The 17,128-nt window shown below is 36.4% G+C and overlaps 3 protein-coding genes and 1 pseudogene across 4 annotated transcripts; all 4 read right to left on the bottom strand.

Annotated features, from left to right (window-relative positions):
- Window positions 1–7: 7 nt before the first annotated feature.
- On the bottom strand, window positions 8–4,750 carry LOC110414631 (Pentatricopeptide repeat (PPR) superfamily protein). Its single transcript, XM_021425926.1, has 3 exons — window positions 4,706–4,750; window positions 2,251–3,778; window positions 8–1,384 (listed from the first exon to the last, which is right to left on the bottom strand). The coding sequence occupies exon 2, from the start codon at window positions 3,699–3,701 to the stop codon at window positions 2,334–2,336; it is 1,368 nt and encodes a 455-aa protein (XP_021281601.1). The 5' UTR covers window positions 3,702–3,778; window positions 4,706–4,750; the 3' UTR covers window positions 8–1,384; window positions 2,251–2,333.
- Window positions 4,751–6,283: 1,533 nt separating this feature from the next.
- LOC110414961 (germin-like protein subfamily 1 member 13) lies at window positions 6,284–7,112 on the bottom strand. The gene is made up of 2 exons (XM_021426386.2): window positions 6,986–7,112; window positions 6,284–6,822 (listed from the first exon to the last, which is right to left on the bottom strand). The coding sequence occupies exons 1-2, from the start codon at window positions 7,110–7,112 to the stop codon at window positions 6,284–6,286; spliced, it is 666 nt and encodes a 221-aa protein (XP_021282061.1).
- Window positions 7,113–9,818: 2,706 nt separating this feature from the next.
- On the bottom strand, window positions 9,819–10,639 carry LOC110414960 (germin-like protein subfamily 1 member 13). The gene is made up of 2 exons (XM_021426385.1): window positions 10,513–10,639; window positions 9,819–10,357 (listed from the first exon to the last, which is right to left on the bottom strand). The coding sequence occupies exons 1-2, from the start codon at window positions 10,637–10,639 to the stop codon at window positions 9,819–9,821; spliced, it is 666 nt and encodes a 221-aa protein (XP_021282060.1).
- Window positions 10,640–15,865: 5,226 nt separating this feature from the next.
- LOC110414963 (germin-like protein subfamily 1 member 13) lies at window positions 15,866–16,894 on the bottom strand (annotated as a pseudogene). Its single transcript, XR_016351180.1, has 2 exons — window positions 16,709–16,894; window positions 15,866–16,534 (listed from the first exon to the last, which is right to left on the bottom strand). The product of XR_016351180.1 is annotated as a germin-like protein subfamily 1 member 13 (transcript).
- Between the last annotated feature and the right edge of the window lie 234 nt (window positions 16,895–17,128).

Raw genomic sequence — 17,128 nt, 5'->3', positions numbered from 1 at the left:
CCCGGGACGTGGGTTCAATTCAATGAATGAAGGCTGTGTTCCATGTGATGGCAACAGGATAAAATTCATAAAGACATTGACCAAGCTTTTTGGATGGGATAGGCTTTGACGTGTCACTGCGCCGACCCAATATAACAATGAAGGTGTCGCCCTCTCTCTCTCTTGAATTGAATCAAACTTTGGGTGGATCCAGTTGTCTTCCAATAAAACGTGAAGCGGTTGTCCACTAGAAGTCTAAATCTCAAAAATTGCAGGCCCATATTGTTTCTGGATACGTCAAGAAAACAGTTTAGGGGCCAAATCTAAATTGATTAGTCGCCTGATCAAAAATAGTGGAAAACAAATCGGATAGGTATTGTCCTGAACCAAGAACGAACCAACCTAAGGCTGGTGGACAGCATCAATCCAGTCCCAGAAAATTGAATCGACAGTAACTTAGTGCTTCCTCCATAGGTAAAGTGATTTCATAGATTCCTGCGAACCCTTGGAGCTCTATCTGGGCGGCAATCAACATTTGTCTCAGGCGGAGTAATCCAAAGCAATAAAATTGTGGTTAAAGAAATCATCCATGCAATGATGGCTCTTATGCTGGTCATGGAGAAAGGCATGTGATCAGCTAGAATGGCCATTCTTGCTAGCACCCAAGGTGCCCCAGCAGTCAATATCTATCCATTACCGCAGCCAATATCCTTTTCCCACCTTATCCGTTTCAAAGAGTGACAAGCGAGACCTCGTATGGGTGAGTATGAGGAGTAATATCATTTTGGGAAAACAGACCAAATTGAAGTGAGTTCAGTTTTTTATATTTGATTACTATAGGTATTTGATTCGAATCCGAGCCATAAAGTAGATTTCTTCAGCAGTATCCCATTTCATTTTGACAAGAAAACCAGAACCTGAAGCAATGGAAATTAGGCATTGATGAATTGAGATAAATACCCAGCTTAGGCGGGGCAAAAGGCGTATCTATCCAAATTTATGAGTCGTTAAGACCTATCTCTGTTGCCCCATTTGATCTGTCTGAGACCAATCCATAGGATTTATAGCGAACATCTCAGATTGGATAGTTGAACTGGTTATTAGTGATATGAAACTCCTTTTCTTCTTGTTTTGATTCTTGAAATATATCCCATGTTTATAAGAGATATTATCACTCTTGTTGCCCATCTTCTTGCCTCTGAGTAGGCAGGGTTCTAAGGGAAAAAGAGAAAGCTAAAAAGGGGAGGAAGAGAAGAAAGAGAAGATATTACTTCCGAATGTCAATGGGATGTAAGCTCTGCTACAATGCACAGAACAAAGTTGCTTCAAAACTTTACTCCTCTCTGCAAAGGGATGCATAATTCCGATTTGCTCATCAAATTCGTCACTATTCCTTTGGTGAAATCTGCACAAGCATAGATCTCAACAAACTTCACAAGAAAGTGCAATCTTTAAGCAGAACGGTGAGCTATAAGCAAGTTGAAATCACGAAGCATACAGCTGAAAGACAGCAAGGATATGCATGCAAACATCACTACCAAAGTCGAGAACAAGAACAAGATGGATACCATGGAAGGTTGTAGTGTTTTAGTAACTATGTCATATTATTAAGCAGAGCAGTAGAGGAATGATAGGACGTGAACCACACATTGAGGAAGGCAAGAATGCAAGGGAGCTTTGAAGCACTACTGTGATATTGTTTAATCCTTGCAAAACAATTTGCCTTTAAAAACTGAAGTTTTATTAAAACACACTGTTACACAATTTCCTCAGCCAGGCAGTGGTGAGCATAGTTTGAGAACAGTCACAACAATATAAATTATTATTAAGCATCTGCAGGTCTAGCGGTTTAGTTTCTTGAGCATCACTACTCGTAAAAATCAAAATAACAGACTCTTAATCCCACTAGCAAATATTGCATGAAAATACTCACTGATTATCATTCACCAAACTGGTAATCCCAGATTAATGATAGCGATAATTGTGCTAGAAATTGCCCTAAACTCCTATGAATTATTATGCAACAATGAATTGACAAAAATTTTCTTCCAAGGAACAGACCTCGTTAAGCAAGGATATAAACTTACATATAACCGATTGAAGCTTAAAAGAGTGGAATATGAGAAATTCAATTAAAGGGAACTAATTTTGAGTGAGAGATGTGTGGTAAAAATTTAAAATGTATAACTAGAATGTGAATACCTAATAATTCTGAATTAAGAATTGCTCAAACTAAAGTAAGCGAAAATGAATTCTGAAGCAGGAACCCACCTTTCAGAGGTTAGCAGCAACATTGACCTGTTCGAGCATTGTGACAACATAATATGGTATAATCTTCATTTTCAATGCCAGCCTCAAACACCTCGAAGGGAAACCTCCAACTGCTCTATCCGCTTAGCCAAATCATGCTTCCCACAATTCTTTAAACCATCAGTAACCATATCAAAGCATCTTGAAATTGGTGCCAGTCCCAACTCAGTCATCTCCACCAAATAATTTGCTGCCTCCACAAACCTGCCTCCGCGGCCACACATTGTTATCAACATTGTATAGACTGGCCTATTTGGAGAATGACCCTTGACCTTCATCTCACCAAAAAAGCTAAATGCATCATCAAACTGCCCTTTCCTACACATTGCTTTGATTATTGGTGCATACAGACTAGGAAATGGCCTATAGCCATCCTCAATTGAATTATTCAAAAGTCTAAAGGCCTCATCAATCCTACCCACCTTTGAAGCTGCAGGTATCAAAATTTTGTAAGTATTTATATCTGGACAAAGCCCCAATTTACAGACACTATGATACATATTAATACAAAAATCAACCTCCCCAGAGTTACAAATTGTTTCCACCAAAGAATTAAATGTTCCAACGTCAGGCACAAAACCTTCCTTAGTCATTCTCCTTACCATTTCCTTGGCTGATTCAAGATACCCTGCATTCAACAAACCTTCAACTAACAAATCTCGACCTCGAACGGGAGGATTAAACCCCATCTTACTCATCTCCTCCAAGAACTCTTGTGCCTCCCTCATCTTCCCACCAGAACACCATCCGTTCACCAGAATTGCATATGTCCTCTTATCCGGTACCTCACCTTTCCTGATCATCCTCCTGATTAGAGCATATGCCCCATGGAACATCTTCACCTCACAAAGTGCAAAGAGCAATGAATTGTACACACTAACAGTTTGTTTGCAACCTAAACTAGTGCTTTTGTTGAAAACCTCCACAGCCTGATCCACGAGGCTGTTCTTCCCGTACTCTTCAATAACAAAAGAAAGAGTATCACAAGAAAGGCTAAGGTTCTGCTTTTGCATTTGTTGAATGGTTTTCCACATGGATTCATACTTTCTATGGCGAATGAGGATCTTGACTAGCTCCTCAAATTCAACAGACGTGGGGACGTAGTGGGAATGGGCCCAGGAGAAGAAGCGAAGAGATTCTGTAGGCGAGTTGGAGCAGGAACGAAGTACACGGAAGACAAGTTCAGAATTTACTGAAATGTTCATGCGGTTGAGAGTGCGCTCTGGATGCACTTCACGACGAATGATGTTGGAAATGTGGTGGATAGCTGCAAAATAGTCATCTTTTGAGACAGCAGTTGTGGAAACAGAAGCAATTTGAAGGGAATTTGCAGAGGTTAGGGTTGTGAGGGAACAGAGAATATTCTGTGATTGTTTTCCATATCTGAGGAGGAGCTTCATAGAATGGAGCATTTGGGCTAGAAATTACAGTAGCGGAACATCCATTTTGCCCTTGATGCCAGCAATTGATCAAAGCAAAAACAAAAAATCTGCAATTTCAAATAATTTGTTAATATAAGAAAGAGGGAATAAACAAATACCCAACATATGTAGGAACAAAGAGGATGCAAGTTAAGATGATCCAAATCGATGGTGAAGCAGATTACCGTCATAACTCAATAACATATAAGAGCAGAGCAAAACATGACCATTTTAAGTTCACTTGTATGGATCCATGGTTTTGCAATTTTAGCTGCTTAAAACCTAGCCCTCTAGGAGAAGAGAATTTTGAGAAGGAATTCAAGCTACAAGTACAGATTAGCTTGGTCTATCATAGAATCAGGAGTCTAAACATAGATAAGATTGAGAACCATTGTTCCCAACAGCTAATTCCCCCACACCAAACAGAACAACATATAAATGTGCACTCAGCTTCAGAAAATGGCATTCCTGAAAAAACATCCTACATTAACAACACATTTTATTTCCAATATTGTATGGTGACTCCAACGTGTACATTTCTTATTTCACTCTCATGTTCATTGAAATTGAGCATATTTCCAAGTTTTCAACAAGGCACAATAGGTAAAGGGATTGAAAAAGAAGAAAACAAACCAAATAACGTACAACACAGAATGTCATCACATCGCAAACATAGTTTAAGCATTGGATACAGTTTAAAATAACAGAACCCAGTTCGGAAAAACGAAAGCTTCAAATTTCAATACATGAAATGACATTTTCCAGGTAAAGCACTTATTTCATCCATCAAAAGCTAATACCCATTAGTAAATTCATCACTTTAGCCCATATTTGTAACTTTGAATAACAAAGAAGAGATTGAAAATGTTAAAGAACATAGAAGAGAGATTTAAAGGGAGGGACTTTGAACAACCTATTTAAGTTACAAGCTTGGAAATTGGAAGATAAAAGAGTAGAGAAGGAAAAGGCAACACAGAATGGAAGAAAGGTCACACCTTTTTGCAGCCGGAGTTGGAGATTGCAGAGGCAGAGAGAGGGAGAAACCAGCAAGTGTCTTTGCAAAAGCAGAGAAAAAAATTGCACTTTGGATCATTGGGCCTTGAACTGAGCCCAACCCATTTAAGAAATGAGTCTAACTTTAATGGGCTGATCTGAATGGAAAATACCAATCTAATTTTTTATATCACACATCTCATATTAATAAAAATTAAAATGAGTCTTCAATTTATAAATAATTGTTATTTTCAGTTGATAAATATATTTTTTGTGTTGATAATATAAATTATAACAAATGATATCAAAACTTATTTAACTCTTTACAGATATAATACTCTTATAACAGATATTAAAGTTGAGATAAATTTGGATCAAATTAAATCTCTTTATGAATAGGTGAAAGAATCAATATAATAAAAATGTTTTTAAATTTTTAAAAGGGAAAATAGTAATTCAAGCTTTTGGAGATTACTAATAAATTCATATATTATCATATGCTAATAAATTTAGATCGATCATAATATCATTTATTGTAAGGCGAGACAAATTCATCATTCAAAAAATATTATTAGTTAAAATTATTTTGGTTATTATTAAATCAAATATGTATACCAAAAATTCTTTTTTCTATTGTGCTATCATATGAGGTGTGCAGAAAATCATGTACACAGCTGAGTTATCTTAGGAAAGACAATTTTCAACTTTTAACCTTGGTTAACATGATCACCATAGGAAAATAGGCTAAGTTCCTTATCACATAATGACATTAATAAAATGTCAAATAAAATGCAATAAACAAGAAGAAGCACCCAAAACGGAGCTGGGAGACACAAGGGAATCAAATTGTGCAAGAAAGAAGCATAGAATAGTGGTTAAATTAAAGAATTATTGGGTGAAAGTGGCTTCAAATTCTGTAAATCCCTGAATTGCAATTTGTTAAGAGTACTAGTAAAATGGTTTAATCAGCACCATCCATAACAGTATAAGGCCAAAGAGTATGATTCTTCAAATACATTTCTGTCGTTATTTAACTTATAAACAAGGCCATTATATCCAACCATCCATTGCAACAATAAAATAATAGTTTGAACCATTGACAACAGTTTTGACAGCCTAACAAAATAACAACTGAATTCGTCCCTTTGTAATTATTTTTTACTATGAAGAATGGGACATCAGACAGCTGCGGCTAGAATCTGTTTTGATTGTAAAAGAAAAAGGGAAATATGGCTTCAGAATTTGAACGTTGGGGGGTTTATCTTTGACCCTGTATGGACTTGAAATAATTATAATTATAGTTATGTTTCCTGGTCAATACCCTGAAAACTTCTTTTCCAATGTAAAAATCCTTGGAGAGTTTGCAGCCTAGATTTCTGAACTCTACGTGTGCGTTGGAGAATGATAAACATAGACAGAATGGCACGCTACGTTATGGAATTGTGCATTGAATGGCCAAACATACATAGACAAGGTGAGAGGTACAAGATTGAAACAAGGAGGATGCATGGGAAAATATTCAAAGCAAAGCAGCTAAAGAGAGAATCCATATCGGTTTTGTCGATCAGTTGTTTTCCCCATCAGAACTGAGTTTGAAGAAATTCCACCACTTTCTTATCAAGTTTGAAGGCCTTAGCAAGTACATCAGGATTGATAGGTGGGTTGGAACCAAAGACAGCATTGGCAATAGTGATAACTCCTGGATTCTGGCTGCTGAGACCGGCAAAGGCAATGGCGTTAGTTTTCCCAATATTGAACTGGAAGTGAATGAGACCAGCAGGGAAAACAAACACATCTCCTCTCTTCAGGATTTTGGTGAAGAATTTATTATCCGGGTTTGATGTAACAAAGCCAACATAGAGTGTACCCTTTTTTACAGCTAGGATTTCCGTGGCACGGGGGTGAGTGTGAGGAGGGTTTAGGCCACCATAAGGTGCATAGTCAATTCGAGCCAATGATATGCCAAGAGTGTTAAGTCCTGGAATTTGGTCAACATTGACTGGAGTAACTCTTGATCCCACTGCATTTGATGTGTTTCCTGCTTTGTCAAGCCCTGAAAAGAAGAAGTCATCCGCAGTGGCAAGTTTTGGATCCTTGCAGAACTTCCCATTTACAAATACTGCATGAAAGAAATTGGTGTTAGTTGATATCAATCCATGCAAAAACTGATGTCCTTATTATGTCGAAAAGTATTGCTCCTAAGCTGAATGCCCTCAGTGCAAGCATTGGCATTATAAGAAAATAACATAAAGTCCTACAAAAAAAATGAACTAAATGCATACTGGCGTGCTTGGTATCATTAAGGGCTACACAGAAGTCCTGCAGAGAGCTAGGATCTGAGGCTGAGGCTAATGAGAAAGCCAATGTCAATAGGGCAAAAACTACAAGGAAATTTTGAACTCCCTTCATAAGGATCACTCTGGTTGTATCTACTTCTATTTCTTCTTTGGTAATGATTGAGAGAGGGGTGAGAAACTTTGCATGGCAAGCAGGTCTATTTATAGATGGAAAACCAGTGAAGTGGTCCTCATTTATCTACTTAAAGCAGGAGAAGGCTTGCTACGCCTCATTGGCTATTGAGTTTATATTTTCAGGATGAATATATACCTCAACAACTGCTTTTTTTTTTTTTTCTGCCTCTTTATTTTCTTAATCCTAGCATATCATTAGAATATTTCAAGTAGGTGGTTGTACTTGAATTGGATAAATAAAATTTCATTTATCCTAAACAAAACAGGAAAAACATGAAAATTTGTATCAATAGAAAGCAGTAGGTCAGCAGAAGACAAACAACAATAAGTAATCCCCAAAAGACAAAACCCAACCGGCAAAAGAAAAGACCATCAAAATGGACAAACCATGGCTGCAGAAAAAAAGCAAGAGAATTAATAACAGAACATACCACAACTTAGGCTCAGGTTCTGACAAAGAACCTGAGTTAATTAGAGGCTTACCAACAACTTTTGAATCTTGATTAGTAAATGAACTTGGCTCTGATTTCAGCAGGAAGGCAGTGGAACAGAAAAGCTTCATCTTGGGAGCACCTAATCTGACTTGTTTGATTTATTTCTTCCAAGATGTGATAAATTTATCCAACCGAGCAAGTTCTTGGATAATACCAGATAAAATTTTCCTTCCAAGTAACTTTCTAACTTCAAGCAAAACTAGTTCAATGTTTTTGGGATGGGATGATTGATGACTAGAATAACTATTTCAGCTTGTTAGAATTAAGCTGATAGAAGAATGAAGAACAGAACATTTTATACATCATTTTATGGTAATAGATTGTAATGACCCACCCAAGTTCAATCACTGGCTCAGCTCTGATATTATTTGTAACGACCCAAGTCCAACTATTGGTCTAGTAGTTTTTTGGACCTAAACCATATGGCCCTTAAAAATTTAAATTTAAGTTGCTATTAGTGATGGGTTTGGATTGTTATATAGGTCTTAACAATCACATTCACATCAGATGTGGGAGGTTGGGTATCACATAGATCAAACTCAATTCTAATACTATTGAAAGAGAATGATGTAAAAAAGTTAATTGAAATTACTTTTGGAGTCATTGGGTTAAATTTCGATTGAAGTCATTACAAAATGCCCAATAAGTTGTCATAATGAAGAAGAGTGATTAATTGATGAATGGCTAGGTGACTTCAAATTCTGTCACTCTTGAGTTAAAGATTGCAAGGGTAATCTAGAATTGTTTTAGCATCTCCTGTAATCACAAGTACAAAGGAGGATGATCCTTTTATGCCATCCCTGTTGTTATCTGAGTAATAAACATAACCTTTATATCCAAGTAACAAATCAAAAGTAATTGTTTACCATTAACAAGAATGTTGACAGCTTAACTAAAACAGCAATAGAATACTTCTTTTTTGTCTTTGTTTTTCTAAAAATTTGTCAGAGATTGCAGGCACTCTCCATCTGTTCAATAGAGAGTAAGACAAAGGTCCCTAGTTTTATTCTATTCATCTAGTTTAACTGATTATCCTTTAAATTGATGCAGTTCATTATTCATATCACATTGTAGTTCTCTAAACTTCTCTATAGTTCTAGCTTGTAAGGTGAGGGCGTTTCATATATATAATGTCCAAAATTGGTTTTCCATGGATTATTATGATGAATGGGACATCATGCTAGAATCTTTTTTTTTTTTTCAAATTATAATTAGCTATTGTATTGAAAAAACTTAATTTTCAATATAATGTTACTCAATTACAAATTATAAAATGCAAAATTATCTTTCTTAATCATTTTCTTAGGGCTATGGGATGTGATGTGTAGGTACAAGTACAACATTGTTTACCACAATGTGGAACCTAATGCTTTCTCTTGCAACTTCATAAGTTGGCTTGGAAACACAAAATTACTAGTTCACTGTCTCCAGAAATACTTGAGCCAGTTTTGAATTTTGTTTATCATTGAAGATTTCTTTTTTTTTTTCTTTAATGATAATCACAGCTTGCTTTAGAATTTAGTTCTCAACTTCGGATTCTTTCCTTCACTTAGACAATAATGGTTATTATTTGCAATGGTAGTTCCCAAATATACCTCAATTTCATTAGAAAAGCAGGAATGAAATTAATAGTTACGCTGTTTTCTGATAATAAAATTGCATACGTCAAAGTCCGGTTGAACTACTGTTGCAAATTTTTTTTTTTTTGAATTGGAGGAAAAAGATTCGAACCTTGTTATTGATTATGCATAAACTAATGAGTTAAGTGTTGCAAACTTACTTTCAAAGGTTGCCTATCAGAGAATGATATTTATTCAATACCTAGAACATCATAATCTGTACTTGAGAAAAACCAGGGTATCATGTAACAATTCCTTGAGAACTTGCAGCCAAGCTAGACTTTTTTGTCCTTGGACCTTTGATACCTGGATGAGAGAGAGAGAGAGAGAGAGTTCATAAATTGCACAAGAGATTATGGATTGTACTTAAAATGATGGAAGTACACAGAATTGCACACTAAATTGTGAACTTGTGCGCAAAAATGACCAAACATAAACTTAGACAGAGGAGTGGTACAAGACTGTAAAAGGAGTCGTCAAAAAAAATCAATTCAAACTGAAGCAAGTAAAGGGTAACTTCATGTGATTCCATCAGAACTGGGTCTGAAGATATTCCACCATTTTCTTGTCCAGTTTGAAGGCCTTAGCAAGAACATCAGGATTGACAGGTGGGTTAGAGCCAAAAACTGCATTTGCTATAGTGATAACACCAGGATTTTGGCTGCTGAGACCAGCAAAGGCAATGGCATTAGTTTCCCCTATATTGAACTGGAAGTGAATGAGACCAACGGGGAAAACAAACACATCTCCTGGCTTCAGGACTTTGGTGAAGAAGCGATTATCTGGGTTGGATGTAACAAAACCGACATAAAGTGTACCCTTTGTCACAACTAGGATCTCTGTGGCGCGAGGGTGAGTGTGAGGAGGGTTTAGGCCACCATAAGGTGCATAGTCAATTCGAACCAGGGATATGCCAAGAGTGTTAAGTCCTGGTATTTGGTCAACATTGACAGGAGTGACTCCTGATCCCACTGCATTTGATATGTTTCCTGCTTTGTCAAGCCCTGAAAAGAAGAAGTCATCTGCGGTGGCAAGCTTTGGGTCCTTGCAGAACTTCCCATTTACAAACACTGGATGAAAAGAAAATGACATTGGTTAACACAAATATGGAGGCAAACGTTAGTGTACATGGTATAGTTATTATAATGAAAAACATTTCTTCTTAGCTGAATGCCTTTAATCCACGGTTAGGCATAATAAATAATCACATGAACAAAATGCAAACCTGCATGCTTGGTGCCATTGAGGGCTATGCAGAAGTCCTGGAGAGAGCTAGGGTCTGAGGCTGAGGCTAATGTGGAAGCTAAGGCCAAGAGGGCAAGAGCTACAAGGAAATTGTTCACTCCTTTCATTTCGGATTACTTGTTTGCTAGTTGCTCGGTGGAGGGGTGAGAAATCTTACTTGGCATGCACGGATTATTTATAGATGAAGATCCAGTACATTGGTCCTTATTTTCTGTACTTGAGGAAGGTGAAGAATTGATAGGCCTCGATGGCTATCTATTTTATATTTTGAGGATGAATATATTCTTCAACGACTACTCTTATTTATGCCATTTTTGTTTTGCTATGTTCACCAAGAACATTTCATCTAAATGTAGGTAGTTTTATTTTATTCACATAAATATGTATGCTTTGGTAATATTCCTCCATTATCGCTTCTCATTTGAATAACTGAGAAGTCATTTGTCCAAAGCCAAGCACGAAAGCCCTGCTGCAATAGAAAGCAGTTGGGTTCAGCAGAACACAAACAGGAATCTAAGTTAATCCTATCCTCCATGGATGGGCAGCAATCTTAAAAAAAAATGGAAAAAACAGGAATATAAGTTAATGCCAAGAAACAAAATGAAACCAGCAAGAGAAAAGACCATCACAATAGCCAAATGAAGGTACAGCAAGAAAGCAAAAATCGTTGACAGAAGAGGCCAGTATTTAGACCCCAATTCTGACAAAGAACTCTTGCTAGGGGCTTATCAGCAACTTTTAATTAGTCAATGAAATTGTCTCTTATATCAGCACCAGAAAGCTTCATCTTGAGACACCTATCATGACATCTTTGGCTTATTTCATTTAAAATGTGATTAGGAAGTAGGAACATAATATATACAACAGAGGAAAATTTTCCTTTCAATCAAGTGTAAGCTTTGCAGAAGCATTCAGAACATCAGACCCTCTTGCTTTCAAACTAAAAGGAATGGTTTGTCTTTAAAATGGGTCACTTGATTCATGTATGAACTTGTGCTAGAAGCAACAGATTTGTACTCCTGTTTTGGAAAGGATCCTCTCTAATAAATAGATGAGCACTCAATCAGCGTACAAATTGGGGTCAGTCTCAGTCGGTGCATCCAATATTTAATGAACTAAAGCAGAAAAGCAAATTGCTAAAGATGTGGCAAAACTAGCCGGCTAACTTGTTGAAGAGAAAATAAAGAAGAAGAGCAGTTAAAAAATTGGTACGTGATGATGACATCTAACCATAAACCAGTCAGGAAACATATAATAGAACATAATGTTGAACAGATTGCAACATCCAATACTAATGTCCGTAGCCGACTGAATATTCCAAATTTCTCATTACAATAAACCCAAATCATGCCAAGTAGTCTTTGGTTATTCTTACAATTAACATAGGTTTTGTTTCAGGACATGATCACTGGTTATTGTTTTGTAAAGGAATTGGTTTTTGATATGTATTAGGTATCCTTGAAATAAATTTTCAGTCAGTTATGGCAGTTTCTGTTTCATAAGGTTCTTATTGGTTATATTTTGTAGTTCTATTTTACAAGTAAAATATAATTTAAAATGAAGGTCCTATATTTTGAGTAAAAAAGCTGGCATTTTCCGCATCTATAATTCAAAGAGAAATATTGTATTCTTGATTGTGCCTTCATAAATAGTTTAATAAGGCTTACATTTGTAAGGGATTTTTAATGATTTAAAAAAGAATAAGTTAACAGTATGGAAATGATACATAATTTAACACAATCATCTTAATTTAACTTATAATCTTTTTGATTGTTATAATTATGTTAATATCTCATCAAATTCGAGGTGGTATGGTAGATACTAACTTAAATTTAAAAATTAAATCCTGAAACGATCTTCGATGATAATATGCCAAAATTTACATCCAATTAGAAAACTTTTCATATTTAGATTCACAAATTATAATTGTTAATCATAATTAGCAGAAGTATTCACCAAAATCGAAATCAAGAGGTCAAATTTAAGAAAGGTTGACACACATAACACTCATGTCTTCATGTAGCAATATTTCTTGTAAGAGATTTATCACGATGGATGGAATTTGATCAGATTGTTGTTTAGAGCAGAACACATTATAAAAGTTTGAAAAAAATCCTATCAGTTGTCTGATAGAAATCTAATGAAACCGATATATTCAAAAAAAGCTTGTTAAACAAATAGTCATTTCTTAAAGATTGCTGTTTCCCATTGAAATGGTTGCCTATCGTTTGCAATTTATATGGTGACAATCCAGTAGCAATTGTTAAAACTAATCCATTGACTTGACGGAAGGCCCTGAACTTGAAGCTTAGACTAGATGGTTACCAATGGCAAAATATTTGCTTCTGCGATGCCAAGACATTCTCATGAAAGGTTAAGGTCCACAATATTTTTTAGGTCTTATGAAGACAAATTGATTGACTCCTAGTCCTTGTTAGGAAAGTGACCTTCAACCTGGAGAAGTCAACTGCTGAAGAAAGGCGAGAAGCAATTGAAGAAACTGAAGATTGGAAGATGGTTCATGATCGAATAAAACGATGTCACAGAGGCAATCTTAGTCTTTTAATTTCTTTTGCTAAACAATCTTCATAATTGTCGTTTTGGTTAGTTTTTCTCACTTAGGCCAATGGTCACCTAGTTATTATTGTTGTTTTGTTTCTTTAGCCATTAGAACACAAAAAGCATTCTCACGTTTTCTATGCCTTTGATCCTATTTTGTTGGGTTTTTCATTTTTCGAGGCTACATCTTTGGAATAGCTCTCTGTAATGAATATATATTTACTTGTAGCTGTTATTTTGATACATCTCTTTGATTAATGAAATTCCCAATTTTTTTTACTTTTGCTGATACTCTGTTTTTCTCCTCTTTTTTTTCTTTTTGAGCCTCAGTTATTTTGAAATTAAAGAACGTGAGTTGTTTTTCATGTCATCAGGCTGAGGTAGTTAACACTGCCAACTGCATTCAAACCAGAAGCATCACTAAGGCATTGGTGCTCAAAACTCCTTTTGAGATTTGGTATGAACAAAAGCCCTCTGTCTCTCATTTAAAATTCTTTAGTTGTATGTGTTATGCAAGAATTCTTTATGTGAAGAGGTCAAAATTTGATGCTAAGGCTTTTACTGTTGTGCATATTGGATATAGTCATAAGTCCAAAGGATATAGGTTCTATGATTTACAAGCAAACAAAATAGTTATCAGCAGGGATGTGTTATTTAATGAAAGTTAGTGCTGGAACTGGGAGAAGGAGATTGTAAAATCTATTCTTGGTTGTCATGATGTAAATGATCATTAACCATTGTTGGAGAGTGATGGTTCTGACATTAAAGATGAAAGTAAGGTTTGTAAGCTAGTAAAGGTATTGTCTGGATTAAAACAAGCACCTAGGGCTTGGTATGATAGGGTTGATTCTTACTTTACTGGTTAGGGTTTTCAGAAAAGTAGTAATGAACCTACATTGTATGTGAAGATATCTAACAATAATGTAATGCTAATTGTTGCAGTATGTGTAGATGATTTGTTAATCATTGTACCTGATGATGATTCATTACTTGAGTTTAAAAACCAGATGATGAAGGAGTTTGAAATTATAGACTTGGGATTAATAACTTATTTCTTAGGCATGGAGATTCTGCAAACTAGTGAGGAAATGTGGTTGCATCAGACTAAGTATGCCAAGGATCTGTTAAAGAAGTTCAACATGCCTGCTTGCAAGGCTGTAGCAACTCCATTAGCTTTTGGAGATAAACTTTGTAAAGAGCATGGTTCTACAGTAGCTGATGGTTCAATATACAGAAGTCTAATAGGTTCATTATTATACTTGACAGCAACTAGGCCAGATTTGATGTATGCTACATGCTTATTGTCTAGATTCATGCAAGCTCTTACATTGTTACATTTTAAAGTAGCCAAAAGAATCCTCAGGTATGTTAAAGAAACTATTGATTTTGGCTTGAGGTTTGTGAGACAGAATAGTGGGGATTTGGTTGGATACAATGGTAGTGACTAGGCAGGATCACTTGATGATTCTAAGAACACAACTGGGTTCTTTTTTCCTTTCAATAGTGCAGTCTTCTTACGGAACTCAAAGAAGCAAAGTATTGTTGCACAGTCTACTGTAGAAGCTGAGTACACAGCAACTGCAGCAGTTGTAAATCAGTTGAAGTGGTTGAGAAAGATTTTGAATGATCTTGGTTTCAAACAAGATAAGAGCACTGTGATTTTTGTTGATAATCTTTCAGGCATTGCAATAGCTAAAAATCCAATTCATTATGGGCGAACCAAGCATGTCAAAGTAAAATATCATGCTCTTAGAGAAGCTGTGAATGAAAAAGAGGTTGAACTTAAGCATTGCAATACAGAGTTTTAGTTAGCAGATATATTCACTAAAGGTTTGTCCAGGGGAAGGTTTGAAACACTCAGAACTCTTCTTGGGGTGCTCTAGATTTCAGATCATGGGGGAGTGTTAAGAAAGTGACCTTCAACCTAGAGGAGTCAACTACTGAAGAATGGCGGGAAGCAACTGAAGAAACTGAAGATTGGAAGATGGTTCATGATCGAATAAAATGATGTCGCAGAGGCAGTCTAGGCTTTAAGTTCGTAAAATGGTGACCACCAGTGTCGTTTACTTAGTCTTTTAATTTTTTTTGCTAAACGATCTTCAAAAGTGTCGATTTGGTTAATTTTTCTTTCTTAGGCCAACGGTCACCTGGTTGTTATTGTTGTTTTGTTTCCTTAGCCATTAGAGCACAGAAAACATTCTCACGTTTTTTGTGCCTTTGATCCTGTTTTGTTGGGTTTTTCATTTTTTGAGGCTACATATATGGAATAGCTCTCTGTAATGAATATATATTTGCTTGTAGCGGTTATTTTGATACATCTCTCTAATCAATGAAATTCCCAATTTTTTTTTACTTCTGCTGATACTCTGTTTTGCTCCTCTTCTTCTTCTTTCTGAGCCTCAGTTGTTTTGAAATTAAAGAACGTGAGTTGTCTTTCAGTCCTAAAATGCATTCTTTGTAGAATCTTCTCAGTAGCACTAGATCTTTGACTTCTTCTTAACAAAATTTAGTGTGTTCTGGATTCTGGCAAATAAGATTGCAACGTTCCTAAATAGTTCCTTCGCAAGAAACATAAAGCTAGCCCAATTCTGGAAATCCTCTGATGTTTTGCATAAATCTTCACATGTCAGATTCCAAGACCTTAATTAAAGTATTCTCATAAAGGGTGCTTCCAATGGGATCAAGATAAAAGTTGAGATTTGGTGTTAATTTGGAGCAAACCGTAATAACATAATAAATCCAAAACCAACATACAAGGAGAATTACGTAAGCGGAGACACGTAAGCAACGTCTTTATTTGACTTCAACAAGAATTACTTAAACAATGACGGAAACATGACAGATTTTGTTCCAAACTATCTACTGCGTCATGGATGTCGAATATTGGTCTAATTGTTATCCCACCAGAATTGTGACTGAAGATATTTCACCACATTCTTGTCCAGCTGGAAGGGCTTTGGTGAGAACATCAGGATTGATGGGTTGGTTTGAACCAAAGACTGCATTAGCAATGGTGATAACTCCTGGATTTTGGCTGCTGAGACCAGCGAAGGCAATGGCGTTTGTGTTCCCTATATTGAATTGGAAGTGAATGAGACCAACCGGAAAGACAAAAACATCGCCAGGGTAGAGGACTTTGGTGATGAGACGGTTATCCGGGTTGGACGTGATGAAGCCGACATAGAGTGTGCCTTCTAGGACAACTAGGATCTCTGTGGCACGAGGGTGAGTGTGAGGGGGGTTTAGCCCACCATAAGGTGCATAGTCAATTCTTGCTAGAGATATGCCAAGAGTGTTAAGTCCTGGAATTTGTTCCACATTAGCAAGAGTGACTTTTGACCCCAGTTGATTTGATGTGTTTCCTGGCATGTTAAGCCCTGAAAAGAAGAAGTCTTCTGCTTTGGCAAGCATTGGGTCCTTGCAGAACTTCCCATTCACAAATACTGCATGAAAGAGAAAAGTGTTTGTTGATACCAAGCATGCAAGAAAGAAAAGATTCATTTTAGTTAGTATTGTTCTGGAGAATAGAAGCATTATTGCATCCTCGCTGAATGTCTTTAGTTTACGTATACCAGCGTAAATTCAAATGAAAACAGAGACATTAAGGGAAAACATACCCGCATTTTTAGTGTCATTGAGGGCTACACAAAAGTCTTGAAGAGGGCTAGGGTCAGAGGCAGAGGCAAATGAGGAAGCCAGAGCCAAGAAGAGAAAAGATGCAAGGAAATGAACACCTTTCATTGTAGCTAGGCAGGTTTCTAAATTCAATACTTCCAAATTTTCTTGCTTGGGTTGGGTGAGTAAACTTTTTGAAAGCATGCCTATTTATAAGGTTGGAGTCTTTGAACACGTATTTGCTCTTTCTCATCAAGGGCTGACCAAGTCAGTAGTGACTTGATTTTGTATTTTCCTTTAAATTTCTGGATGAATCATTCCTCAGCAAGCATGCACCTATATCCTCTTCGAATCCCCACATCCAATGCTTACATCACTGCATTTTGACAAGGAAGTGGTCTTCTTGTACATATCAAAAGTTC

This window comes from Theobroma umbraticum, unplaced genomic scaffold (genome assembly GCF_002168275.2).
Source record: "Theobroma umbraticum cultivar Fairchild unplaced genomic scaffold, ASM216827v3 scaffold_147.0, whole genome shotgun sequence".
NCBI classification, from domain to species: Eukaryota; Viridiplantae; Streptophyta; class Magnoliopsida; order Malvales; family Malvaceae; genus Theobroma; species Theobroma umbraticum.
This window is presented reverse-complemented; position numbering and strand designations above follow the sequence as displayed.